Source organism: Zootoca vivipara, chromosome 14, assembly GCF_963506605.1.
Source record: "Zootoca vivipara chromosome 14, rZooViv1.1, whole genome shotgun sequence".
In the NCBI taxonomy this organism is placed as follows: domain Eukaryota; kingdom Metazoa; phylum Chordata; class Lepidosauria; order Squamata; family Lacertidae; genus Zootoca; species Zootoca vivipara.
The window spans coordinates 21,360,358-21,387,524 of record NC_083289.1 but is presented as its reverse complement, the minus strand read 5'-3'; the positions used below and the strand labels follow the sequence as shown (position 1 = coordinate 21,387,524).

General features: G+C 44.4%; 1 protein-coding gene across 4 annotated transcripts in view; it reads left to right on the top strand.

Moving 5' to 3' along the window:
- The window catches only part of LRRC28 (leucine rich repeat containing 28), a 53,529-nt gene extending 30,708 nt beyond the window's left edge, over positions 1 to 22,821 (top strand). For 3 of the 4 annotated variants that reach the window (XM_035130813.2, XM_060282671.1, XM_035130814.2), the window contains 5 exons: positions 947 to 1,153; positions 9,944 to 10,046; positions 13,657 to 13,832; positions 15,729 to 15,888; positions 21,491 to 22,821. In XM_035130813.2, coding sequence (XP_034986704.2) covers positions 947 to 1,153; positions 9,944 to 10,046; positions 13,657 to 13,832; positions 15,729 to 15,888; positions 21,491 to 21,563 — 719 coding nt within the window. In that variant the 3' untranslated portion in view covers positions 21,564 to 22,821. The remainder of the gene's footprint in view (positions 1 to 946; positions 1,154 to 9,943; positions 10,047 to 13,656; positions 13,833 to 15,728; positions 15,889 to 21,490) is intronic. The other variant, XM_060282672.1, reaches the window with a different exon arrangement.
- Positions 22,822 to 27,167: the final 4,346 nt, after the last annotated feature.

The window sequence follows — 27,167 nt, the reverse complement described above, 5'->3', positions numbered from 1 at the left end:
TCAAGTAGTGCTGTCTACCTTTGGATTGTCACATCACAATTTGTCTTTACTTTTGTGTCAGTATCTTGAGGGAGGTGCAAAATTTGTATGCCATTAAAAGAAAAAGGTCAGAAGAGCCCTGCTGGATCAGGCCAGGGGCCCATCATAATCCAGCATCCTATTTTCACAGCAGCCAAGCAAATTCCTATGGGAATGACCCCCCCCCCCCCATTTTGTATAGCGATTTTGTGGTTAGGTTTTTTTGTGTGCATTGAAATCTTTCTTCCTGCCCTACCATGGTCATTGGAAGCAATCTTACTTTAATCAAGATGTGATGATTGCAGTTTTTATTGCAAGGTTTGCAGAAAGCCCATGAGAATTTACAAGAACATTTTCATATCGATTTGTGAGCCTTTCCCCCATTTAGGGAAAGTAGCTTCTCCTTGCACCTATCAGCTCCTCCATTGTGTCTAATGGAGCTTCAAATTAACATAGTTGCATGTGTACTTGTTGGAGGCAGTCATCATAAAAAGGAGTTAGCACAGCTTTGGGAACAGAGTCTTCTAGAAGCTACGGCAAAGGAAGTATCCAAGTTGCAAAAGAATCTCTTAAGTGCAGTACTACCACATGCGTAATCCTAAACCATCTCCAGTAACCTGATTGACTGTATGTCATAAATAAGGGAGCTTAACAGATGCTGTGAAATTGTTCAGACCCTGCCATAGTCTTCATAGTGTAGGTTAGACCTGCACAAGTTGCGACCCACTTAGTTGGAGACAAGCTGTATGGTGTTCACTTGTATCTTGGGTAGCCATAACAAGTCTTGGGAATGGCGCTGTGTGACAGTGGCTGCCTCAATGTGCAAAATACATAAGCTCTTTTCTCCTTTTGAATAGCACTCCTGTTAAGCTGCTCTTTAAATATTGTGGCGTGCAATGCAATAAAATTTGATGTTTTTGTTGTGTAGAGGTTGGAGACCTTAGGGAGCTGCAGACGCTGGACATCTCAACCAATCATTTGATAACTTTGCCTGAAAAGATGCACATGTGCCTCTCTCTTCAGTACCTAACTGCTGACCGGAACCATCTGTGGTATGTCCCTCGCCATCTCTGCCAACTTCCTAATCTTAATGAATTGTCAATGGCTGGAAACCGCCTTGCGTTCTTACCACTTGGTGAGTGATTCTCTCTTTCTCTCCCACCCCCTCTCATTAAGCTATGGAATTTGCTTCCACAAGATCTAGTGATGGCCACCAACCTAGATGGCTTTCAAAAAGGGTTAAACAAATTCACAAAGGATAAGGCTGACAATGGCTACTAGCCACAATTGCTATGTTCTACCACCACTGTCAGGGGGACGCGGTGGCGCTGTGTTCTAAACCACTGAGCCTAGGGCTTGCCGATCGGAACGTCGGTGGTTTGAATCCCCGCAACGCGGTGAGCTCCCGTTGATCGGTCCCAGCTCCTTCCAACCTAGCAGTTCGAAAGCACGTCAAAGTGCAAGTAGATAAATAGGTACCGCTCCAGAAGTGGCTTAGTCATGCTGGTCACGTGACCCAGAAAAACTGTCTCCGGGCAAACATCGGCTCCCTCGGCCAGTAAAGCGAGATGAGCGCTGCAACCCCAGAGTCGTCCGCGACTGGACTTAACTTTCAGGGGTCCTTTACCTTTACCTTTTTACCACCGCTGTCTGAAGCAGTGTGCTTCTGAATTCCAGTTGCTGGAAATCAAAGGAAGGGAGAGTACTGCTGTACTCAGGTTCTGTTTATGGGCTTCCCATAGGCATCTGATGGGCCACCGTGAGAACTGGATGCTGTACTAAATGGGCCGCTGATCTATTCCAGCAGGCTCCTGTTATGGTATCTTTCTGTTTTAAAACTAAATTATGTAAATAACGTTACATAATATTACATACAGTAATAGATTAATATAGTGATGAAGGAAAATCATAATTATTTATCATGCCAGGTTAAAATTCCCATTCTTTTGTATTAGAAACTCCAAGGGCATCTGATGCATAATTGACCATAGGCCTTCAAGCTGAGCTTTGATGCACTGTTGGCTTAGCCAAAGTTAATAGTTCCCATCCAGTCTTCACTGGGTTATTTTACTTTCTTAGGGGTGATTTGTGAAGGGAGGGTAAGAAATACAACTATTTTCATTGTTGTTGTTGTTACTATTAAATATATAAAATGATGAGATATACCTTATTTTGTAATCAACTGGCCAAGAATGAACAAAGGCCAGCCACTTTTTCACTCTAGGACAGGCATCCCCAAACTTTGGCCTCCAGATGTTTTGGACTACAATTCCCATCTTCCCCAACCACTGGTCCTGTTAGCTAGGGATTATGGGGGTTGTAGGCCAAAACATCTGGAGGGCCGCAGTTTGGGGATGCCTGCTCTAGGATAACATCGTTGTTCCAGTATTTACAGTAGTACCTCGGCTTACGTTACCCTCTGGTAACGTAAACTTTGGGTTGGAAAAGCAGCAAACCCAGAAGTGTTTCGTCCCGCGCGCATGCGCAGAAGCGGTCCCTCCAGTTGCGGAAACCTAGGGATCCGACCAGAGCTCCAGAACGGATCCCATCCGCAACCGGAGGTACCACTGTACTTTTTATCTATCAATATTCCTAAATCCCTGTTTGCAACAACATTGACCTATAGTGTTCCAACTTGAGTCCTCTTGAGTAGTTGAAGTGACTGAAACTTAATTGTTGTTATGATTGAAATTATTTTCTTTCCATGGAAAACAGGAGTATTATTTTGTACCTGTTACAAAACCATACTCATATATTGCAGTGACAGAGGCATCATTAAGATGTCCTTTAAAAATCCTGTCCTGGAAAGCCCCATTTTTGAATTTTTGAATGACTACTGAAGCCTTGAGCTTTCTCTGAAGAGACTAGTTATGTCAGAAAATAATTACAGACTGTGGCCTTAGGTTTAAGGGATATGCATATGTAAAATGCTGTCTAGTCTGGTGAATGAAATCTATGAAAGCCTTCCTTTTTTGCTGCCTTGTAGGAGAGATTTCTTTACAGAGGGCTTTGGCCATAGTTTGGTTTAAATGGTCACAGATACACACACAAGTTGTCTTAGCGCATGTTTGCCGTCCTAGATTTCATGTTCCACAAGCTGGTTGCAATTATGTCTACTGAATACATTAAAAAAAAACCACATACTAACAAGGAAAAAAAGATGCTGTAAAATTAGGTTTGGTGGTTTCTGGATTTGTAATAATGTTCTGATTGAGTTGAATAAATGAATTCATCTATTTAGACTGGCAAAATTATACGTTACAACCACTCCATTTATTTAGTTTAACTGTTGATAGCATCTCTTGATATATAGAAATGTCTTTAGCTTTATATGAGTCTGTATTTGACAAGCCTGTTTTAATTTTAATTCTGAATAGACCATTGCATGTTAATGTACCCATGTTGAAAATACACCAACTGGTAATAAACTGGAGGCAGGTGGTAAATGAAGGCAGTTTGAGAGTAAGATATATGCTCACGGTATGTGTAGTTGTCATACTTTCTTCATCTGGTAAACATCTTCTGTATTCTCTGTGTTTGAACAGAGATGGAGGTGGGCCGAGAGAGACAGAATGTGGGTCTATGCCGGGCATGGCCAAACTTGGCCCTCCAGATGTTTTGGGACTACAACTCCCATCATCCCTAGCTAACAGGACCAGTAGTTAGGGATGATGGGAATTGTAGTCCCAAAACATCTGGAGGGCCAAGTTTGGCCATGCCTAGTCTATGCATATACACTGTGGGATGTAAAGCCACTTTCAACACCCTTAAAAACAGTTTTTGGTCTTCAGCCTTAGTTGGTGCCCCACAGTATTTTGCAGATACCACATTGAAACTGTAATTTAACATTACATGCAAACTAGCTCAAACTATGCTTGCTACTCAAAAGGCTCACTTGCTCTCCCCCAATACTTTATTCAGCCTACTGGGGAGGAAACAAAGCAGAGGCTCCCTTCACATTTTCCTCCAATAAACTATGATCGTAAGCCAAGGGGGGAGGGGGGGATGGCTTACCATGATTGTTTGTTAGGGAACAAACCATAAGTGCCAGTTCAAATGTAATGGTAAGCCAGCTCTGGTTTCTTTCCTCCCCAGCCTACAGAAGAAATAAGTGGGGAGGAGCACTAACGCATTGCTCATTTGTTTTAAACCACAGTTTAGCTTAAACCATGGTTTAAAGCAGGGGTGAGCAAACTTTTTCAGAAGGGGACCTGTACACTGTCCCTCAGACCTTGTGGGGGGCCCGGACTATATTTTTGGGGGGAAATGCACGAATTCTTATGCCCCACAAATAATCCAGATATGCATTTCCAATAAAAGCACACATTCTACTCATGTAAAAACACGCTGATTCCTGGACCGTCTGCGGGCCAGATTTAGAAGGCGATTGGGCCTAATCCTGCCCCCGGGCCTTAGTTTGCCTACCCATGGTTTAAAGCGTCACGTGAACAATGCCATTGTCTGAGAAAACATTAATCACTTAACCATTTTAGATCCCATCCACAGGAGGTGGGCTGGAGAGGAGGCGAGCTGGCAAATATGATTTTGGGCTTTAGTCAGCAAGGCCTTCCAGAAGCTGTAGACTCCTATGCAATGTGTTAGCTCTGCTGTTTTATTATATGGTTATATTTGGTCAATATTTTGTTTTTATTGTAGTTTAGTATTTCATATCGCAAGCCAATGTAAAAGTACAGTAGTAGTTACCTATTATAACTGAAACCTTACATATATGTGTATATGCACACACACATTTATTGAGGATTTGCGTGCCCATAGTGTTAAACAACTGAGCCTCATTCTTCTAAATGTGGTAAACAGAGGGGTTTATTGTCCCCTCTTTTCCCTCCTTCCTTTCACTGTAGGGTTAATGGTCATCAGTGCAGGCACATAAGACCTTTTGTTCCATCTTCAGCCATGTGGAATGCATATGCCAGTGCCTTGAGGTTAAAAGGGGGGGGGATTTCTTGAATTGGGGTTTGTTCAGGACTCTTACCATTTGGTCAGTTCTAATGGAAAGGCTTTGATCTTGTACTCTGGTAGGAAGAAAGTGGAAATGTTTTAGACAAGCTACAGTGCTTAAAGCCACATGAAAACTTTCTTTGTAGCTTCAGACGGGCAGCTTCCTTAATCTGTGAAGCTCAGAAGGAATGTGTTTGGCAAAGAACATTTTGCAATATTTATTATGTTATCTGATGCTTAAAACTTAATGGCAACAGAGGGTGGGCAGACCCACTTACAGGAGCAACTACTAAGCATTTAGAAAATCTTTTGTGGTTTGGCTTGGCATTGCTTTTTGTCTTTTTGAGAAGTTCAGGATGAAAAGTAGCAAGTACTAATGCAACAAGTGCATTGATTTTTGTGGGTATGTCTACGCAAGCTTCTAAGCTGCATGAGGACTGGTTCCTGAAAAGTCTTCAGCATTGCAAGGGGTTAGACTAGATGACCCTTGGGTCCCTTCCAACTCTTAAGATTCTGTGATTCTCAATGGAAAAGAAATAAGGGTTATTCTACAGGTCTCAGAAATGACTCTTGTTCTTATCAATTCATTCGAAAGATTTTTAGACCGCCTTTCAGCCAAAGTTTCCAAGGCAGCATCCAAAACAAAACAAAACAATTTAAAACGCAATGATTAATACCAAAATTAAAATCACAGCACCATTGAAAACAGCAGCTGAAACATACAAGCAGCAAGAAAACAAAAACAAAAACGTACTTTAAAACCCCAGAAGAATAAAAAGTTTTCACCATGTGTCACAAAAACAAACTTAGGGAAAGCTCTCCATCACTACCACTCAAAGGACCCTCTCTGGTTATCATCCACTGCAGTCAGGGCGCAATAGCACCTGGAGCAGGGCATCCAAGGTATAGCTTAATAAATAGGCAGGTACTTTGGGAGCAGGTGGTATTAAGCAGGAGAGGGCTTTGTGGATCAGCACCAGCACCTGTTTTTTTTTAAAAAAAAAATAATGAGAGTGCTTTAAGCAGACAGTGCCATTCAGTAATCTCATCACAATATTTTGAACAAACAACTTTAAATTTCTGGGTAATTTAAGCGCAACCTTACACACAACAAGAAATGCACAGATAATCCTATTTCTGGCCTATTCTCTCCCATTTCTGCACTGATCTAAGTTTTCAAAAGGCATATGAACCATTTGTATTTCTAAATACAGATTGAAATGCATACTTACAATACATATTTTATCCCCCAAAAGTATTTAAATACTACTTTTGTTTTGCATTTTGGTAAACAATTTTGGACACGGGTGGCGCTGTGGTTTAAACCACAGAGCCTAGGGCTTGCCAATCAGATGGTCAGTGGTTTGAATCCCCACAATGGGGTGAGCTCCCATTGCTCAGTCCCAGCTCCTGCCCACCTAGCAGTTTGAATGCCAAAGTGCAAGTAGATAAATAGGTACCACTCCAGAGGGAAGGTAAACGGTGTTTCTGTGCGGTGCTCTGGTTTGCCAGAAGCGGCTTAGTCATGCTGGCCATATGACCTGGAAGCTGTCTGCGGACAAACTCCAGCTCCCTCGGCCCTATAGAGCGAGATGAGCACGCAACCCCAGAGTCTTCTGCGACTGGACCTACCGTGTTTCCCCTTTTTTAATACGTAGTCAGAAAGTAAGCCATGGCAGGGTTTTTAACCATTTGAGAGCTATAAGACATACCCCGAAAATAAGCCATACTTCCGCACCAGCTAGCAGGACCCAGCATGCCGGCCGCGACAGGAGGAGGAAGCCTGCCGGGTCGGGTCAGTGCCCGGAAGCGGCAGTGGCTGCTTTAGTGCCAATAAAGCGTGCAGCAGTGCCGCACGGAGCACCAGCCAGAAGGACCCAGCTCCTGCAATGCCGGCCGCGGCAGGAGGAGGAAGCCTGCGGGGTTGGGTCGGTGCCCGGAAGCGGTGGCGGCTGCAGCGCTGACAAAGCGTGAAGCAGCGCCGCACGGAGCACCAAGGGCACGAGCGGCAGGAGGAAAGAGAGAGAGGCTCGTTACTTGCGGCACTTTAAGAGAAGCAGCCAGAACCGATCTCCACATTCCGAGCCTCCCTTTTGCGCGTGCGGGCATGTTAAAGCCCCGATCAGTTCACTCCCCACTTCTTCCTCGCCATCCCTCCCTTTCACGCGTTGCCTTGACCCCGCAGCCCCCCTCCCTGGCCATCTTCCCCTAAGTGCAGCGCTGCTTCGTGAGCGCTGCAGCCGCACGCTCTCTGTGTGTGCGCGCGTCTCTTTCTTTCTCTCCCTGTGCGTCCATCTCTCTCTCTCTGTGTGTGTGTGCGCGCGTCTCTCTCTCTCTCCCCCGTGCGTCTCTCTCTCTCTGTGTGTGTTTGTGTGCGTCTCTTTCTTTCTCTCCCCGTGCATCCGTCTCTGTGTGTGTGTGTGTGTGCGCGCGCGTCTCTTTCTTTCTCTCCCCGTGCGTCCGTCTCTGTGTGTGTGTGTGTGTGCGCGCGTCTCTTTCTCTCTCTCCCCCGTGCGTCTCTGTGTGTGTGTGTGTGTGTGTGTGCGCGCGTCTCTTTCTTTCTCTCCCCGTGCGTCCGTCTCTCTCTGTGTGTGTGCGCGCGCGTGTCTCTTTCTCTCTCTCCCCCGTGCGTCTCTGTGTGTGTGTGTGTGCGCGCGCGTCTCTCTCTCTCTCTCCCCCGTGCGTCTCTCTGTGTGTGTGTTTGTGCGCGTCTCTTTCTTTCTCTCCCCGTGCGTCCGTCTCTCTGTGTGTGTGTGTGCGCGCGTGTCTCTTTCTCTCCCCCGTGCGTCTCTGTGTGTGTGTGTGTGTGCGCGCGCGTGCGTCTCTTTCTTTCTCTCCCTGTGCGTGTCTCTCTCTCAGTGTGTGTGTGTTTGCGCGCGCGCGTCTCCCCCCCCACAGAGAAAAGGTTCCGCTTCGGCTCGTCATTCAGCCGCGCGCGCGCGCCAGGGGCATGGGCCCAAGCCTTGTCCCCCTCGTGCTTCCCTCACAAGCATCTCGGAGCGGGACGGGTCACGGCCTCCCTCCTCATTCCCCGGCCGGCGTGAGAGAGCCCGGGGAGCAGCCTCTATCCCTCCACGCGCGCACACACCCGGCCGCCTCCAAAGCCATGGAAGCAGGAGGAGAAGCACCAGAAGCTGCTGAGGGAGATGAGCAGCCTCCCGCCCAACCGCAAGTGCTTCGACTGTAACCAACGCGGTCCTACCTACACCGACATGACGGTGGGCAGCTTCGTGTGTACCTCCTGCTCCGGCATCCTACAAGGTTTAAATCCACCTCACAAAGTCCCCCCCCCTGTGTGCACATCTGTCTCCGAGGCAGGTGGCCATCCAGCCTCTGCTTAAAAGCCTCCATAGAAGGAAAGCCCTTGACTCAGGATGGGTAGGAGGGGAAAGGGAAAAAATAGAAGAGGCAGAAAATGGAAAAGACCATAACAGAGTGGCAGAGCACCCTGTGCTCTGTATGCAGAAGGATCCCAGGTTTAACCCCCAGGTACCCCCAAGTTTGAAATCCTGGAGAGCTGCTGCCAGCCTGGTTGACAGTAAAACCTGGATAGCACAGTAGGCTAGAGTGTGGTGTTTATAATGTGCGCGGAAGAGAGCACCGAGTGTCCTGAGCCAGTGGGACCCAGTTGTACCAGCACTTTAAAAAAAAAAAAGACACCCCCTGAAAATAAGCCACCGTGTGTTTTTTTGAGGAAAAAAAGTTATAAGACGGTGTCTTAAAAAAGGGGAAACACGGTAGCAGTCAGGAGTACCTTTAACTTTAAACAATAAATTACCAAATTTGTATCATAAAATTCAGAGAAGTATGAAATCCAAAGAATAATCATGCTCCATGCAGTGTATTAGCAGAATAGGTGCAAATTTCATCAGTTTGTTATAAAATGGGGAGACCCAGGTTTGTTGGGAGGATAAAATGGGAAGGGAACAGAAAGCTGCCAGACCTCCTTGGTGGAAAGCCAAAATAAAAATGGTGTAAAAATGCAATATATGAATAAAATAAGGCTAGTTTGTCCTGAAAAAAATGAATGATTATGTGAACAGACCCAGCATAATACACTTCTCAAAACCAGCTTTTTTTTGGAGGGGGGAGACATAACTTAAAACTCTTTCCTTGCATAAAAAGAGTCTTGCTGTAGGTATACATCTCCTGGCACGGTCCAAGCTTGACTACTCCAATGTGCTGCAGGGCTGGAGGAGCATTTTGTGGTCCACAACTCTCTAAATGGTACACCTCACCTAACTCGCAATGAACATCCATAGTTCCTTATTCCCCAGTGGATTATGGGCCAGGTCAGAATAGGTAAAAGGAAGTTGGCAGGCTGAAGAGGAATGGTTCCTTAAAGGTTTGGTTTTTACATCAAACCTTTGCATCCTAGAAAAGGCATTTTTGTGTATTTCCATTACCCGGGTGGGAGCTGAGAAGCTTGTACCTGTATTTCCTCGTAAAGAATGTAGCAGCTCGAATTGCAAAAGCATACTGTCTGTGTGTGTGTGTGTGTGTGTGTGTGTGTGTGTGTGTGTGTGTAGTATATATCAGCACACTTGCACAGAGTATTTGTTTTTCTTTACTAGTAACATCATTGTTTGTCTTGGAGTCAAAAAATCTTTGAGAGAGAAACTTGGCAACTCCTTCAAAAGGATCACTTAAGAAAATTGGAGCTCCTTTGCATCCTTTTACCTCCACCAATTCATAAGACTCGTATACTGTAATGTATTGAGAGTGAGTGTATTTGCTTCCCAGACAAGAAATAGGAACGGGATTGACTTGAGGGTGAATTTACACTGGAGAATTCTCACCTTGCTTTGCAGCAAATTTCATCTATTTTCCTAATAAGAGATTTTTTTAGTCAGCCGCCATGGAGTTGGGTGTTCATTGACGCAGAACCAAATAATGTGTCTTTAACTATATCGGATATCTCTGCCAGGGTTGTGATTCCTTCATTTTCTTTTCCTTTTAAATCCAGATTTGGGTCGTTCTCGAGAACTGCAGTATGTTTATGTGGATAACAATGTTCACCTGAAGGGACTTCCCTCGTACCTCTATAATAAAGTTATTGGCTGCAGTGGGTAAGTATATGAATTAAGTTGCTGTGTAGCCTCTTATCTTCTGAAGCTTCCCATAACAAGTATAGGCTGTCTCTTTCAAGTTAAACTTTACTCTGGGTGATCTTAATTCACCACATCACATTACTTTGAAGAGATTACTTTGACTGCCAGTACCCTCCAATTGTGCTAAATCTCCTACATTAATTTGCTGAATATCCAATACTTACAGTGCTAAGCCCCTGACTGGTTGTCTGCTGTGCTTCTTGATGTTTTAGGACATTTGAGGTGATAGCGTTCAACATGAAGCATGGTGCCAACAGAATAAAAGTATTGACTCAAACATTTTCTAAATATTTCTATGACTCTGCTCTGTCAGTGTATTTTGATGCTTAGTGTTCTGCGGGTTTTTCACTACCAAATACCTCAAAAGTATAATGTGGACCAGACTTTCTTTCTACCTGTATTTTCCTTTTTAGAAAAACCACAACCCTATTCATGTCCTGTGGGATAGCGTGTTGAATCTTTTTATACTTGTTTTTCATATTAAGGCGGTAATTTTGTGGCAAAACGTATTCCCTTAGCAAACAGGATAGCATGCCTCTGTTTAATTTGGATTCATCTGTGCTTTAAAAAGCATCTCTCTGTGTGCTTTAGGCACCCCCTGGCAAAACTTGAAAAGATGTACATTAAAGAAAATGGTAGTTTCAGGTATAACCCGCTGTAGATCTCAGTTGCCTTCTGTCAGGTGGTTATGTAAATTGATCTATATGAATACTGTACACTTTACTTAAGCTTGATTTTTAAAAAAGCATATATCTGGCAAAAGAGGTAAATGCTGAGAAGTAGCAGCCACAGAGGTGAACACGTAGCCTTATTGGAACAATGTTGTAGTGATACATGAAAGGGTGAACTGCATATTTTCTTCATTAAAGGTAAAGGTAAAGGGACCCCTGACCATTAGGTCCAGTCGTGACCGACTCTGGGGTTGCGCGCTCATCTCGCATTATTGGCCGAGGGAGCCGGCGTAGAGCTTCCAAGTCATGTGGCCAGCATGACAAAGCCGCTTCTGGCAAACCAGAGCAGCACATGGAAACGCCGTTTACCTTCCCGCTGTAGCGGTTCCTATTTATCTACTTGCACTTTGACGTGCTTTCGAACTGCTAGGTTGGCAGGAGCTGGGACCAAGCAACGGGAGCTCACCCCGTCACAGGGATTCGAACTGCCGACCTTCTGATCAGCAAGCCCTAGGCTCAGTGGTTTAACCACAGCGCCACCTGGGTCCCTATTTTCTTCATTAATGGCTGCCAAATATATTTACTTTCTATGTAGTAGAAATAGCAAAATTTGAAACAAGGCGTTGCTTCTTTCCCTTTTTGTCTCTGAATCGTGAAGGTAAATGCATACCGTTCCTTGCTAATGCCAAGCAGCACCTTTGAAGACAGAATTAACTATGTTGTATTAAGTAATATTGTTGGCATGTAAATCTTGCAGCCAACTTGCTGGGAATTGCTAATGTGCAGCTGGTGTCAACCTAGAAAGTTCATATTTCTTTCATGTTCCATCCTGAGGGCACATTATAATATAACTTTATGATTTATCCTTGCCTGATACAGGGAATGGCTTACTGAAGGTTCCTAGTGAGCTTCATGGCTAAGCAGGGATCTTAACAGTCTAACTTAAAAGCCTTCCTTTCAAGAACATGGAACCAGTGCTTGACCTATCCACTCCTCATATTCTCCACTTAATTCGTTTTGAGTCACTTGGCAGAATGTACCAAACTCCAGAAAATCCACATTTTGCCACGTTGTTCTCTCTTTCCTGTTCACATACTGACCTTCGCTCTTCACTATGATCTATCTCTTTGAACTAATTTCCTTGAGTACATTGCCACTTCTGCTTTAAATCATTTGTGACCCTGGAGTTGCATAGTGTTCATCATAGCCTTCTGGGTAAGCCATCACACTAGTACAGTTTGAAGAAACATTTGTGTGCAACTGTCTTGGCATCTGTTGAGGCTAATGAAATATGATGAACTCAAGTTGGGACTGTCATACTAGAAAGTCTTAGCATGCTTTGTTGTAAACACAGAAAACGTGTCTTGTCTGTGGAGACTCTGTAGTCCCTTTCTTGAAGCATGATGCTTTGTAGTCTTCATGCATGTGAGAAACCTATAAGCTGGGTGTCCTTCCTTGCAATACAATAATTCTCCTTTCCTGAGATGTAGGTGCAGACATTTCTTGTCTCAGGCTCTCATTTTTTGTGGAGCCCAGGAAACATTTTCTTAAGGAAAGCTCTGTAGGAGGAAGAAAATCCTGCACAACTATGTGGCATTGCAGTAATGCTTTAATAGCTCTAAGGTAGTTAGTTTTATTCAGCCTGATAGGTGGGAAATCAACAGTCACTCTAAATTGATTGATTCTAAACACAGAGACCTCTGATGGTTAGGTAAAACAAACACATGTTTATCTTTGGAATTGTATTGTACTAGGAAAGCTTGAGTTACGCTGGTATTCAGAATTTGGCAAGGAAAGACCACTTTGTGCATGTATGTCCTTAAGATGTACACAGGAGCTAGCTAAGAATGCCAATGGTAACTTCGAAAGCACAGCTTTGAAAACAGTGTATTAATGAGATATGTTTTGGGGGTGTCAGAAGTACCTGATTTCTTGTATAAAGGTACACACAATAAATTTGTGAAATGTCCCTCCAACAAGATCATCATGACAGATGTGCATTGTTTGTGTCCTTGGGATTCGGTTTTTGCTTATACCAGCATGAAGCAATGTTCTCCCCTCGCTTCAAGAACTTAATGTGGGATCTTGTTCAGTTATTGATACAGAGGATATGCATCCCATTGGGATCATATCTTGTTTAAAAACTACCGGTAATTAAAACAATTCATTTCTGTGCAAGGGGAGTTATTAAAATAATAATGATATATGAACAGTACTAATAGTAATAAAAAAACACCATCATTTAACATTACAGATACAGTAACCATCAGTGCTTGCATCTTAAGTTAAACATATACATTAATACATGCCTTCCGGATGTCCTAATAGATGTATCAACAGGAACTAGAGATCTATATGAAATATGTTCATACATAACCATGGCAGTGAGCTCCTCAAACCATTTCATAATAGATAGTGGATATTTATCCTTCCAGGCTTGAAGTATAAGTCTCTTAGCAACCATAAGGGCTCAGAAATCCATTTTTCCTCCTACCACTAATCCCTGTGCTACAGGAATATAATTTGAAAGTACATGAACATCTGCAAATATCAGGGATTTCACCAGCACAAAATTGATGTGTATAACAACTTCAGTCCAAAAAAGAATATATCATTGGAGAAACTCACACCATACGCTTCAATAAGGCATTCTCAGCAATACACTTGCCAACATCTATCTCTATTGAACAATGACTTCCTATACATATGTGGAGTCCAATATACTCAATATATTTATTTTTGTTGGATCATTCTTCTCTGACTTAATGCACCGACAGGCTGAAACAGGGGGTGGCGCACTTTCAAGTATCAAGTATCTTTAGAAGGCTTGGGTAGGATTTTTCATGATATTTTACTCCTTTTAAGCAGCTTTCCCCTTTCCTCAAATATTTTTCCAGCTGTGGTTCTCCTGTTCAGAAGTCAGAGGTGAAGCTTCTTACCTTTTCATCAGGACAGTTGACAGTTTTCCTCCCAGCAGAGGTGAAGTCAATTGGGTCAGAGTCGGACCGCGTTCTGCCCTTGCAAGAGATGGCCATGCGGACACTGTATAACACATACTGCAGGTTTTTAAAAGGTAGCTGAACGATGATAGCATTCCTGCAATATTAATGTTTATCAAGCACCTAAATATCTGGACTGTGTAGTGAAGCAACTATAAATGGACATCATATTTCTTTATGCCCTCACTGTCTAAGCAGTTGGGGTGCATAAAAAGTAAGGACAGAAGGGAAGGAAAAATTAAAACCAAGAAATGAGATGTCAGCCCCATAAAGATGAGCAGTTAAATGTATGTAGATGGGAGAGGTGTGAAATGAATTGGTGAAAGCATAAGAGAGTAGTTGTGTTTTGAGAACTTTTTTTTAAAAAAAAGCTTGTAGATGGGAGGGGTGTGAATATTAAGGGAGAAAATTCATTTCCAAGGAATGGAGACGGGAAAAGGACTAAAAGATGGTGTTTAATGAGCATATTGAAACTGCTGGAAGCAAAAGGAGGAGTATAAAGAGTTGGGTAGCTATGAAGTGTCTAGGACACTTGTAAATTAAACAGAGAAGCTTACAGTGAGAAGGAGAAGCTTATGGTAAGCACAGTACTTGAAGCATGTAGACTTTCAGTGTGCTGTGAAATTTGACTCAGGTTCTCAAAACTCCAAATCAAATGGCTTCCCAAGCTACATTTGCAATAAGAACAAGAGGCCGAAAAAGACAGCCAAGTGTTAGGTAAAAGGCATTTAGGAGTCTTTTCTTGCACAGAGCGTAGAAAAGGCCAGAGTCTTTTCACAGTCCGCAGCAGAGAAGTAACTGTCTTCTAATGGGAGAGTAGAGAAGCAGAAATAATAATATTCCTGCGGCAGGAGGCAATGCATCATCCAACAATGCAGCTCCTTCTCAGGCAGCCAGCTCCAGAGCTGGCAGGCTCGTTAAGCATGAGGCAGAAAGAAGCGCTTGCAGCCCGTTGGCCATTGCAGTGCAACGTGACAGCTTTAGTTCTGCCCCAGTTCAGGCTCTTTGTTGAAAACTGGCCCGTGGCTTGTCTGCATTTTGCATCATGCTGCCACATGGGGCTTCAGCTCCTAACAGGAACTTGAATGTCAAGCTATATCTCAAAAGTCCTTGGGAGCTAATGATCTCTTACTTTGGGAAGTAGGGAGGCTGGAAAAACATAAATAGGATGAATGTGAATGAGCAGATGAGCCCAAATGCCAAGAAAATGGTACAAAGTTAAAAGCCAGCATTTTGCTACTCCAACCATACCTCTTTGATGCAGTTATTTTTATTTAGGCCAGCAATGGAATGTTGGCCCAGAACTATGCACCATATTGCAGGGAATTTGGCGCTAATCAATGGGAGGAGGTATTAGTAATAATGCACTCGAGATCTTTCCCTTTATATAGCTAAAATCACTGTTAACTGCTTGATAATAGGTTTTATCACTACATTTCGGTAGCATTTCAAGCTTTTGAGTTGCAAGTCTAGAAGTCTAATGTTGAAGGGGCAGATTACTAGGCCCTGTAAACCTACTTAGATTAATCATATAATTGTTGAGTTGGAAGGGATTCGAGGGTCAATCTAGTCCAACCCCCTGCAAATGCAGGAATCTCAACTACAGCATCCATGACAGATGGCCATTCAACACCCTCAGGGATGATCTTGCTGCATAATATAACCACCATTCCAACTCTTATTCAAAATGTAAGCACGATAGAAAGCAGGAGATATTTCATGATACTGCATCTGAAAACTGGAGAGGATTTCAGTGAAGAGGAAAACAAGAGAGCTTGTGCAAGCGGCAGTCTTATTTTTTTGTGAGCAGAGCTATTCCCTGTTACTGTGCTTTTTCTTTCCAGGCTACCATCAGAGCTGTTGTTTTTCCATTTCTTTGTTCAAGTGTGTCCAGCTTGGTTGTAATGTTAAAATAGCTATGAATTTGTTTTGTTGAAGTCACCGTCTCTGTGTTTCCCCCCCACCTCTAGATTTGAAGTTCCTGAATCCAATCTCATTACCCAGGAGTCTCTCGGAATTGCTGTACTGCCCTCTGGGACACTGCCACCGTTGCAGCCAGCCCATGTTTACTATTGTCTACCCAAAGCTCTTTCCTCTGAGAGAGACACCAATGGCTGGATTGCATCAGGGGTAATTACAGGGGAAATTACATTGGGGTTTTAGACCTTATGCAAGGGCTTCGGTTACAGGGAAAGGCATCTACACAGGGCCATGGTTGTGCTACTCTTATGTGTTTTCAGTCTGTTGACTTCATATACCATATTCACTTTATTCTTAAGGCTCCAGTGCCTACTCTGATAGCAAGGAGCAACTGTACAACTGTATCAATCAATCAATCCCCTTTATTGGCATAAAAAGTGTGTTGTATACATGGATCAGAACACAACACAGTCAACGGAACATAGTAGGATAAAACGTAGTAGGATAAAACTGTCCAGACATCATGAGGTGTGAAGATGGCTCTTAGAACCTATGGTGATGACCTTTCATAGCGTCACTCAAAAATCTTGCCATATCACTGTACAACTGATTATGTAATATTTCCTCAAAATGATAAGTTTTCAAAGTGGTGAATTGCTTAATTGGCAAGTTTCCTGGAAGGTGCATTTCCCCCCAGTGTTGTGAGCTTGCTTGGTCATTGACTAGGAAGCAGAGTAATTTGGAATTAATTAATGTCCCTTTGAGAGCAATAGGGAGTGTAAGTAGGATATTGATATTTAAAGGGGAGGAAGAGAAGGTTTGCAAATATTCTTGCCACCCAAGTAGCCCACACCTTTAACACACTGCCAGTCTACCTTCAGTTTCCACCTTTGAATCCATGAGAGCTAGAAGGTTGCCTGTCTTTTTAAGAAAATGCTGGTATTTTCAGAACTCAGAAAAAGAAGCCATCCATGTCTAAAAAGCTCTGTTATGCAGCTTTCCCCCATGATAATCATCCTTTGATTCCCCATGACTGAAGAAGTAGCCTGTATGCATTGGTGACATTCGACTAACAGGTAAATTATCAACTATATGTTTCTTTCATCACTGCAAATCAGAACTGAATGGTGAAGGGCCAATACACCCAATTTGTAACTCGTGACATTGTGATGCTCAGCAGAGCCCAATGGTAATTAGCAAAGCATTGCAGCCGTTGGTGGCTGCCTTTCTGGCAGGATATACGATGAACCAGTTGCCCTTTCTGCAAGAAACTTTTCATCCATGCATGAAAAGAAAGCATGTCCACTTACAGTATTCATGAGCCTCTTTGTGTGAAACTCAAAAAGAGAAGAAAATCAAGAAGCCTTCTACAACTTGCCTTGTAATCTTGCGGAATCTAGTTTGGCTAAGAGAAAAGGGCAAACCTCTTCTTCTTCTTTTTGGTGTCCTGCTCAACTTATGATGAAGGACTAGCAATGGAAGATCTGGCCATTGCTATGTGGATGTGCACAATGAAGCCAGGAGGCTTTCCTCTCAATAAACTTCGTTTAATTTAATGAGAGCAACGTGAGAGCAAAGAATGGCTCTTGCAGAACTCCCTTTCCCTCCAGTCAGACTTGTGGCAGGAAAACTGATTTGCTAGCTTGGGGGGCCCTTAATATGCTGCTGGAAGTCTCCTTGCTGAGTAGTTATTACTTGACATTAGTTGTGGCAATCAGCAACTTCAAGGTGGTGCCTCTTCCTCGGCAACTGCCAAGGTCCAAATCTTGAAGGTCCTCTCCAGGAAGAGGAGGCATCCTGGTTCCTAAACTGCCTCTGCCTAGAGCGCTTTGGGCCAGTTGGTGCCCCTAAAGCCAAACATTTCTTTTTTCTTGTCTGACTTTCCCCCCTTCCTTGCAATCTGCCACTTTGAGTTAGAGATGAGGGGGGAAACCAGCAGCCACAGGGCTGTGTAGCCCCAGTCATCCCTCTCCCTTCTGCCCCCAGCCTTCTCCATAGTGGCTGGGAACAAGGTGGATCCCAGTTGGCTGTTTCCTGGCACTGTTAGCAATGAAGGAGCACAATAATGGCTAGCCTCTGGCGTGGATAGCAGCCAGCATTATGGAGCGCTTGAGACACGGTGGCAGGAGCAAGAGCACAGAGGAGGCAAGCAAAAACCCACAGGCTGTGCACTTAAATGTCACAAATTGCCCCAACTCTCTCACTTATTCAGGCAGAGTAGGAGGAAGACAGGATTTTTCATACCATGGCCCATAGCATGGAACAGGTTGCATCCAATAACATAGAGGAGGAAGGCCAGCCAGCGTCCGCCATGCCAGGCATGAGATTAGTGTGCCAAACTCCTAAGAGATGCCCAGAGATGAGTAAATTAAATCCTCCCTACTTCCGATCCCCACTTTCTCTCTCCATAACAATGGATCAGGTGCAGGGGCAGATTGCCCAGGGAACTGAAGAAGCCCAAGTAGGGGCAAAGAGACGGCACTCCCTACAACAGAAGGTGGTCTTTCCCCAAAGAAACAGAAGAGGAAGAGAAGCAAACACAGTTGCAAAACTGAGCCCAAAACAAGCAGGGAAAGGTGACAGATCCTGCTGCAGGGACTCCTCTTCTGCCTCCCAGGCTTCTTTGCCATCGTCCTCCCTCTTCTTCCTCCCAATACCAAGACACCCAAGTCAAAAGCTATGTCAACAGGCCTATAAAGACACAGGGGACAAAAGACAATGAAAAGAAGTACAGCTGGGAAAAAGTTCCAACAGAAGGGCCAACGATTCTTCTCTCTGTCTGATTCAGAGACATGGGAGGCCTCCCTGGGAACTTTTAGTCCTCCAGATTTGCAGAACCACTACTCCCATCAGCTTCAGCAAGACTGGCCAAAGGCCAGAGATGGTTGGAGTTGAAGTTCAACAACATCAGGACAGCCAAAGGTTCCCCATTCCTGCCCTAGATGTAGTTCTCATGGAAACCAAAGACAGAAAAGGGCCCTACCTCTGGCAGAGAAAAGGATTCCAGAACTATCCACCACTCAAAAGATCAGCTCTGACAGATGATTTTGATCCAGATGGAGCTGCTCCTTCAAACTGACAGTAAAGTGGTTTACTTATCTTGTGCTACTTTTCAGGACTAAGATCATTTCAGGTCGGCTCACAAGCAAAATCAATCAGCAAAATATAACAAAACAGTAGGTACATTAAAACCACATTTTAAAAAGAGCAAAAGGCATAATTTTATGCTGTAGGCCTGATCAAAAGGGTTCATCTTCACACCCCACCTAAAGTTCAATGAGGGAGCCAACTTTACCTAGGGGAAGAAGGTTCCACAGAAAGGGTGCCACAGCAGCAAAGGACTTCCATGTGCCACCCCCAGAAGCACCACACTCGGTGGGATTGCAAGGAGGGTTTACCAGTGAACATTATTATATTGATTAGTTCCTGATTTGAATTGGGCCATCCAGGAGACTGAAAACAGCAATCTGCTGTGAGGAAATATCAATTCCATGCCCACCCAACCGTAGCTGCCTAAAGCCTTCCTAGAAGAAAAGTCTGCTGATACCAAGTAGATGGTGTAGTTTTCTTGTTTTCTTGTTTACAGCTACTGCATCTGTAGCCATAATGGGTTTTTCCTCCCCCTTCAGTAAGTAACAGAGCTTTATGAAGTGAGAACAAAATGAGCCTCTTAAATTTGGACAGCAGCCAGATAGCTTTGAACACACTGCTTTGGAAGAGCCCCCCCCCCCTTCAGAAAGTTTATCTGATTGCAACAACCAACTTTCCACCTTGCTCATGTATATTTAAGGTCTCCTTCATAAAGGGTGTGGCTTCCCCCACACCACATCTGGCAGCTTATTCAACTTCTGGTCAGGTGGCTAAGGTAGATTATGTGCTTTGTATACAGCGCTGGCATATGCCCTGTGGCAACACTCCCTTCCCCTCTGCCACTGAAGCCAAAGGGTACTAAATTCCCGTTAATCAGATCAATGTGTGTCTGAAATACTTGGCAACGACTTCAGCACTGAAATGAAGGAATGCCAGGCATATATTTACCGGTAACACCACCAACAACAAACACAGTATTTGCACCCAAGTACCTCCCATTTTTCAGGGGTGCTTCCTTACTTTGCTGCATGCTAGAGAACCCATCCATGCAAATACAGCAAAGTTTGTGTTGACCCCTGTGGAATTGGCATTCAGCTTTGTGTTGAAGAAATCAACCTGGAGCAGGTGGCCACAGTTGGGGTGTGTGTGTGTGTTTTAAATGTGTAAAAATTAAATGAGTTGTCACTGGCTAGAAAAAGTGTGGGGTAGTGCATTGAGAAAGGATTGTCAAATATAGAGTTGTCATATTTCAAATATAGGGTTGCCATATTCCCTGCTCCTCGGATGTCATTTCTGCTTTTGAAATCCTGGTAATGTCTGGGAAATCTCGGGCGTGTGGCAGCCCTGGGTTTTTAGGGCAGTGAAATGCCCATCACTGCTCCTGCTTTAAAAGAGCTTAAAAGGTAAAGGGACCCATGACCATTAGGTCCAGTCGCGGACGACTCTGGAGTTGCGGTGCTCCTCTTGCTTTATTGGCTGAAGGAGCCGGCGTACAGCTTCCGGGTCATGTAGCCAGCATGACTAAGCCGCTTCTGGCGAACCAGAGCCGTTTACCTTCCCGCCGGAGCGGTACCTATTTATCTACTTGCACTTTGACGTGCTTTTGAACTGCTAGGTTGGCAGGAGCAGGGACCGAGTAACGGGAGCTCACCCAGTCGCAGGGATTTGAACCGCCGACCTTCTGATCAGCAAGCCCTAGGCTCTGTGGTTTAACCCACAGCGCCACCCGCGTCCCACTTAAAAGAGCTTAGGATAAGGAATTAGAAAGGTGTCTTAGTACAAGAGTGTGCAGGCACACAGTGGTGCACATGCTGATGCCTACTCATCATTCAAAAGAAGGGGGAAGTTGCCTAATACTAAAGGAGGAGTAGGTGGCATCATAGCTGGGGAGAACAACTGTTCACACCAGTTGTGCAAAGATCTGCGCCTGTGAAAGCAGGCATAGGCAACCTTGGCCCTCCAGATGTTTTGGAACTACAACTCCCATGATCCCAAGCTAACAGGGCCAGTGGTCAGGGATCGTGGGAGTTGTAGTTCCAAAACATCTGGCGAGCCAAGGTTGCCTATGCCTGGTCTAAAGGGTGGCAAGTGTTAGCTTCTTCAGGAGTCCTAGGACTGCATATTATAAACACAGGGCACAGGGGCATGAAGCACGCTAGCTGCACCCCTTTGTTTTTGTTACCAGAATCAGAATTGTAGAGTTGGAAGGGACCCCAAGGGGCATCTGGTCCAACACCCTGTAATGCAGGAAACTCAGCTAAAGCGTCCATGACAAATGGCCATCCAAACTCTGGGCTTTTAGGGGGGAGTTGGGGAGGACATGCTTTTTGTTGTTGTTGTTGTTTTTAAGCAATGTGATGTTTTAAAGGGGGAGCATGAGTTTAAAAGAGGGGGCATGAATAAAAAAAATACGTTGTCCCACCCTTTTAAGAAATCAAGGCATTCTCCATGTCCCCCATGCCCTCCATAGCTACAAAACCTGCAAAAGTTTTTAGCTGAATTTCTTTGTATGTTGACAGAGGAAAAACCTCTTGCTATTTTTACAAACTCAAATATTTTGTGTACTTAGTTTACCACGGCTTAATCCTCCCTCCTGGTTTGTTTGTTTTTTTAACTATCCAGAAAAGTTGTGTGTTGTGGACAAGGGCCAATGTTTTAATCTTGAGCTGACAACTGCACTCTCCCTCCCTCCCTCTCTTTCCCCCCCATTTTTCTATTCCAGGAGGACAACTGTTAGTTTTGTGGCATACTGCTGCTCCACCCAGTGTCTGCAGACTTTTGACCTATTGAGTTGATAAATACTTAAAGCTGTTCAGGAGCAGCGCCAGTTTAAAGCTGCATTAGGCTGTCTCCTGACGGTGCTGGGATAGTGTGTGTGTGTGTGTGTGTGTGTGTGTGTGTGTGTGTGTGTGTGTCTGTTTGCACACGTCAGTGTGCGTGTGTGCCAAAGCAGCCAGAGGAGTGCCCGGCAGCGAACACGGAGAGCCACTTCAATCCTGCACCCCTATCAAATTTGGATGAAAGGCAGAACTCTCTTGGAAGCCTTTTGATGCTCTGGCTTTCATAAAGGTGAACACCTTCCTGTTCCTCCCCAGGCAGAATGTAAAATGCAACAAACATCAAGCAGGCCAGCGACCTCCAGGACACACTCGTGTTTTTGCACGTATGATTCTAGTTGCATTCAAAGCGGCTTTCAGCCACTCGGATGATATAAACTGTTTTTTTAACCAACCATTTGCAATACTTTTAAACTTTTCTTTAACTTCCTCCTTACTTGGCTGTGTGATACTGCCCTCTTTAAGAGTAGCCATTTAAGGTAGCAGTTTATTTGTTCTGGCCATGTTGTTTCTCTCCGCCGCCACCACCACCACCCTTCTCTATTTTTCCATTCAGGATCAAATGTGTTCTCCTTTTCTCTTGACTGCCTATTTGACAATAAATGAGAATTACAAATCTGTTCATGGAAAATAACTCTTGTCTGCATACCACTTGCTGGAGCCTGCTTGCAAGTGGGTAAGGAGAATTTGGAACTGACACTTGCATGCGAGATTGGAAGCCTTCAAGGGACCACCACTGGAAGCGACGAGAAATCAAATATCGGACTTGTCAACTTGTAATCCTGAGTTGTTGCAGAGCCAATAAAGGTTAAAGGCAGCAGTAGGTTTGGATGAGTCAAGGGGTTGCATACTTAACCCTACTTACTGTGCACTTCGGGGGGGGGGACTTTAAAAGTAATGTGAATGGTGCTTGTTTTAAGGTGCAAAATGGTGCGGTCTTCATAACACTAGTTTCAATACCCTGGTTGATTTTTCCAGAATAGCTTCAGTCAAACATTCTGACATCTGGGGAGGCCACAGCAGGGAAAGTGAAACAAACTCACTTTTTCCTAACATAACTTTTAAAGGGCTATGATAGCATTTTAACTTGCTTGTGCTCAAGAAGTGCCTGACAAATAGCATTACTGCTCTGAGGATTGTTTCTTGGAACCTTTGATTGCTCTTACCAGCACAAGCCAGCAGGAAGCCCAGAATGTGGGTGTAACTTACTTTTTTTTCAACAAAGAAAAAAGAAGCATCAGCAAAACACAGTCCTGGGTCAGTGGTTTACAAATATTTATTTTCATGAACACATTGGTATTGGTATTCTTTTCCAGACACAAATCGGCTACAGGCATTGACCCAATGAGACTGTTTGTTTTGCTTTGTTTGTTTCAAAGTACCTAACTTTATGAAATACCAAAGCAATCTTTAAAGCAGCATAAGAAAGGAGGTGGCAAACTTATTTCATGTGCATTTGGGTGGCAAATACAATATTGGTCAGAACAGGAGCAGATACCTTAGTGTAGTCTGGTAAGCAGAGGGTGTTTTGCAATGTGCTGCAGGTGCAAGAAAAGAGCATCTCTTCCCTCTTGCTGGTTCTTCATGGGTGCTTTCCTTAAACAGAGCAACCCCCAGGAAGTGCAACCAAGAGAAGTTCTCTGCAGTTGGCAAGTTAGCACATCAGAGAAGGACTTGGATCTTTCCCCCCACCCGATGCACACAAGAGAGTTGTTTCTTTTTACTGGGGAGCATTTGAAAACGCTAGTTTCAAACTGCAGTCTGAAGTGACCGCAATCTAGAATACTTCCTCAGGAAGCTGTCCGCCAAGAATTCTGAGGAGCCCATAAGTAAGTATCCCAATAGGCAGTGAATGCTACAGTGGCATGAATCCCTAGCTCTCCCTGACCTCCCATGTTGAGGGGAGGGCTCTGGTCAAATCAAAGTGCCCTCCAGTGGGACCCAGTCTTTCCCTGGTTAGCCTCCCCAGGTGTGAGCAGAAGAAACAGGTTAGGATGCTGAAAGCAGCAAAGCTCTAGTCACCCAGTACTCCTTCAGCCCAGGACTGGACAAGGCAGCTACAGCCTTTGTCACCACCATCAAATGCCTCAGGGCCCCAACCCTCATTCATAGGGGTTGGGCTACAGAGGTGTTGGGGATGTGGAAAATGATGGAAGTCTGTTGCAGCTGCCTCACTCAGTACCGGGCCATTGTTTTTTTATGAGTTAAAAATAAGAGATGATGGTGCTGGCTGTGGTGGGAGCTGTCGTTTGCCCATTGATGCCAGGTCTGGGCAGATAAAAGGAGTAATGAATCACTCCTTGTACAAGGGAAGGAGTTCCCTTCATTGCTGCTTAAAAACAAAAACCCAACATTTAGAACTCTTTGAAAGAAACAGTCACAAATCTGGTAGAACCCATTGCAGTCTCCCCCAACCTGGCATACTCCAGATGTTTGGGTGGGAGCTGTAGTCCAGAACCTCTGGAGGGCACCAGGTTGGGAAAGGCTGGTTTATTGGGCGGGGGGGGGGAGAACAACAGTTAATTCTCAAATTGTAAGCCTCCCCCAAAACCCAAAGTTATTCCTTGCTCCTTGGGCTTTGCCCAGGGCTTGCTTTGCTTGGGTAGGCAGGTTCTAAGGCAGGACCTCGGCCATTCCTGCCTGTTGGGATATGTGATGGGAGGAAGGTCCTCTCATTTCAAAATGCACAGCTGTAACTTGTAGCCTGTCTCTGACTACATGGGCAGAAATCTGCCTGCTTTGCTGGTCTTAAAGACGAAGCAACCCTCAAATGTGAAGCTTGCCTTTAACTGCAATTATTTCTGTACGCATCCACCCCAAAATAAAACAAAACTGAGGCATCCTGTCTGTTGTTTTTCTCTGTGCTTTTTAAACTGTTTGGTAGGCCAGTGTGTGTATGTGTTCAAAGACGCCAAATGGTGGGTAACAAAGCTAATAATGAGCCAGTCTTCCACGGCACTGAAAGAAATTAAACCCACTTGTATTGGTCAGGTTCCAATTCAGGATAAAGAAGGGATGGGGAACTCGTGGCCTGGCAATCTCCCCACCTGGCCCATTTGGCTCAAGCCACACCCACCTGTTAGTCACCTAACGTACAGGTAGGTGTGGGGACAGGTAAAGCCAAATTCAGTGCTGCAGCTGCAAAGGAATGTTAGATGTGCAGTTGTGGCTTCAATTCAGCAGTGTTGGGATTTTGTACTATATGACATCAGGTGATTTGACAGGAATGGCCCCATCCACTGTCAAAAGTGGCCTGTAGAGGGTTGGTTGGATCTGCCCCCTTCCCACATCCAGTTCTCACCCCTGGCCTAAAGAAAGTGAGGAAACTACCACACCTTTTCATCAAGAGAAGTACAAGCAAGCCCCACTATGTGAACACTTGTACAGCTCTTCGGTTATCCTCACGTGAAAGATTTCTACCCACAGACCTCCGATTCAGATATTCAAACAATATACAAATCAGCAGTTACTCAGCTCCTGGAAAGATTCTCCGACCAAACACAACTACTGAAAGTCAGAAACAGGAACATATTGGGATTTTCTCCATAGACAATCATGGAAACTGTTGGCTCACAATGTGAGCGCTTGCTTTACAGACCATTTCTCAGGAACCGATTATGTTCATATGGTGGAACCTATGGCTATTGAGCACAAGTAACATGCTGTTCTATTAGACTGTTCCCTTAGAAACTCATTCCATGCTGGTTGGAGCTCATGGGAGTTGAACTTCAAAAATCTGTAGGGGCACAAAGTTGCAGGAAGGTTGTCTTCCCACACACCACTTGTAATACCCTTCTAGCAGCTTGTGGCCCTGACACATCGGCGCAAACTCCCTTATGTCCCAGGTAAGTGTATGGTCTCTTGCTTTATCCTCAGTTCTCAAATGTACAGTACTGGATTCTTCATTGCTCGCAGCTGTGGCCTAATTAAGTGTGAGGCTTTGGATGCTGCCATCAGCGATGATACTGTTTCCCATTGATAACAATCATGTATACTATATGGTAGAACAAATTGCACAGTTACGTCCCTTTGGGGAGTGAATCGCAAGAATGCAGTAAATGGTAAATGAATGCAAAAGGAAATGGCCATTTTGCTAAGCTCAAGCCCATGTAAGTATGTTTCTATTGCTGTTTAGTCGTGTCCGACTCTTCGTGACCCCATGGACCATAGCACGCCAGGCACTCCTGTCTTGCACTGCCTCCCGCAGTTTGGGCAAACTCATGTTCGTAGCTTCGAGAACACTGTCCAACCATCTCATCCTCTGTCGTCCCCTTGTCCTTGTGGCCTCAATCTTTCCCAACATCAGGGTCTTTTCCAGGGAGTCTTCTCTTCTCATGAGGTGGCCAAAGTATTGGAGCCTCAGCTTCACGATCTGTCCTTCCAGTGAGTACTCAGGGCTGATTTCCTTCAGAATGGATAGGTTTGATCTTCTTGCAGTCCTTGGGACTCTCAAGAGTCTCCTCCGGCACCATAATTCAAAAGCATCGATTCTTCGGCGATCAGCCTTCTTTATGGTCCAGCTCTCACTTCCATACATCACTACTGGGAAAACCATAGCTTTAACTATACGGGCCTTTGTCGGCAAGGTGATGTCTCTGCTTTTTAAGATGCTGTCTAGGTTTGTCATTGCTTTTCTCCCAAGAAGCAGGCGTCTTTTAATTTCGTGACTGCTGTCACCATCTGCAGTGATTATGGAGCCCAAGAAAGTAAAATCTCTCACTGCCTCCATTTCTTCCCCTTCTATTTGCCAGGAGGTGATGAGACCAGTGGCCATGATCTTGGTTTTTTTTGTTGAGCTTCAGACCATATTTTGTGCTATCCTCTTTCACCCTCATTAAAAGGTTCTTTAATTCCTCCTCAATTTCTGCCATCAAGGTTGTGTCAGCTACATATCTGAGGTTGTTGATATTTCTTCCAGCAATCTTAATTCCGGCTTGGGATTCATCTAGTCCAGCCTTTCGCATGATGAATTCTGCATATAAGTTAAATAAGCAGGGAGACAATATACAACCTTGTCGTACTCCTTTCCCAATTTTGAACCACTCAGTTGTTCCATATCCAGTTCTAACTGTAGCTTCTTGTCCCACATAAAGATTTCTCAGGAGACAGATGAGGTGATCAGGCACTCCCATTTCTTTAAGAACTTGCCATAGTTTGCTGTGGTCGACACAGTCAAAGGCTTTTGCATAGTCAATGAAGCAGAAGTAGATGTTTTTCTGGAACTCTCTAGCTTTCTCCATAATCCTGCGCATGTTTGCTATTTGGTCTCTGGTTCCTCTGCCCCTTCGAAATCCAGCTTGCACTTCTGGGAGTTCTCGGTCCACATACTGCCTAAGCCTGCCTTGTAGAATTTTAAGCATAACCTTGCTAGCGTGTGAAATGAGGGCAATTGTGCGGTAGTTGCAGCATTCTTTGGCACTGCCCTTCTTTGGGATTGGGATGTAGGCTGATCTTCTCCAATCCTCTGGCCATTGCTGAGTTTTCCAAACTTGCTGGCATATTGGGTGTAGCACCTTAACCTTAACTTTCTATTAAGTTTCTGTTTCTATTAAGTTCCAATAA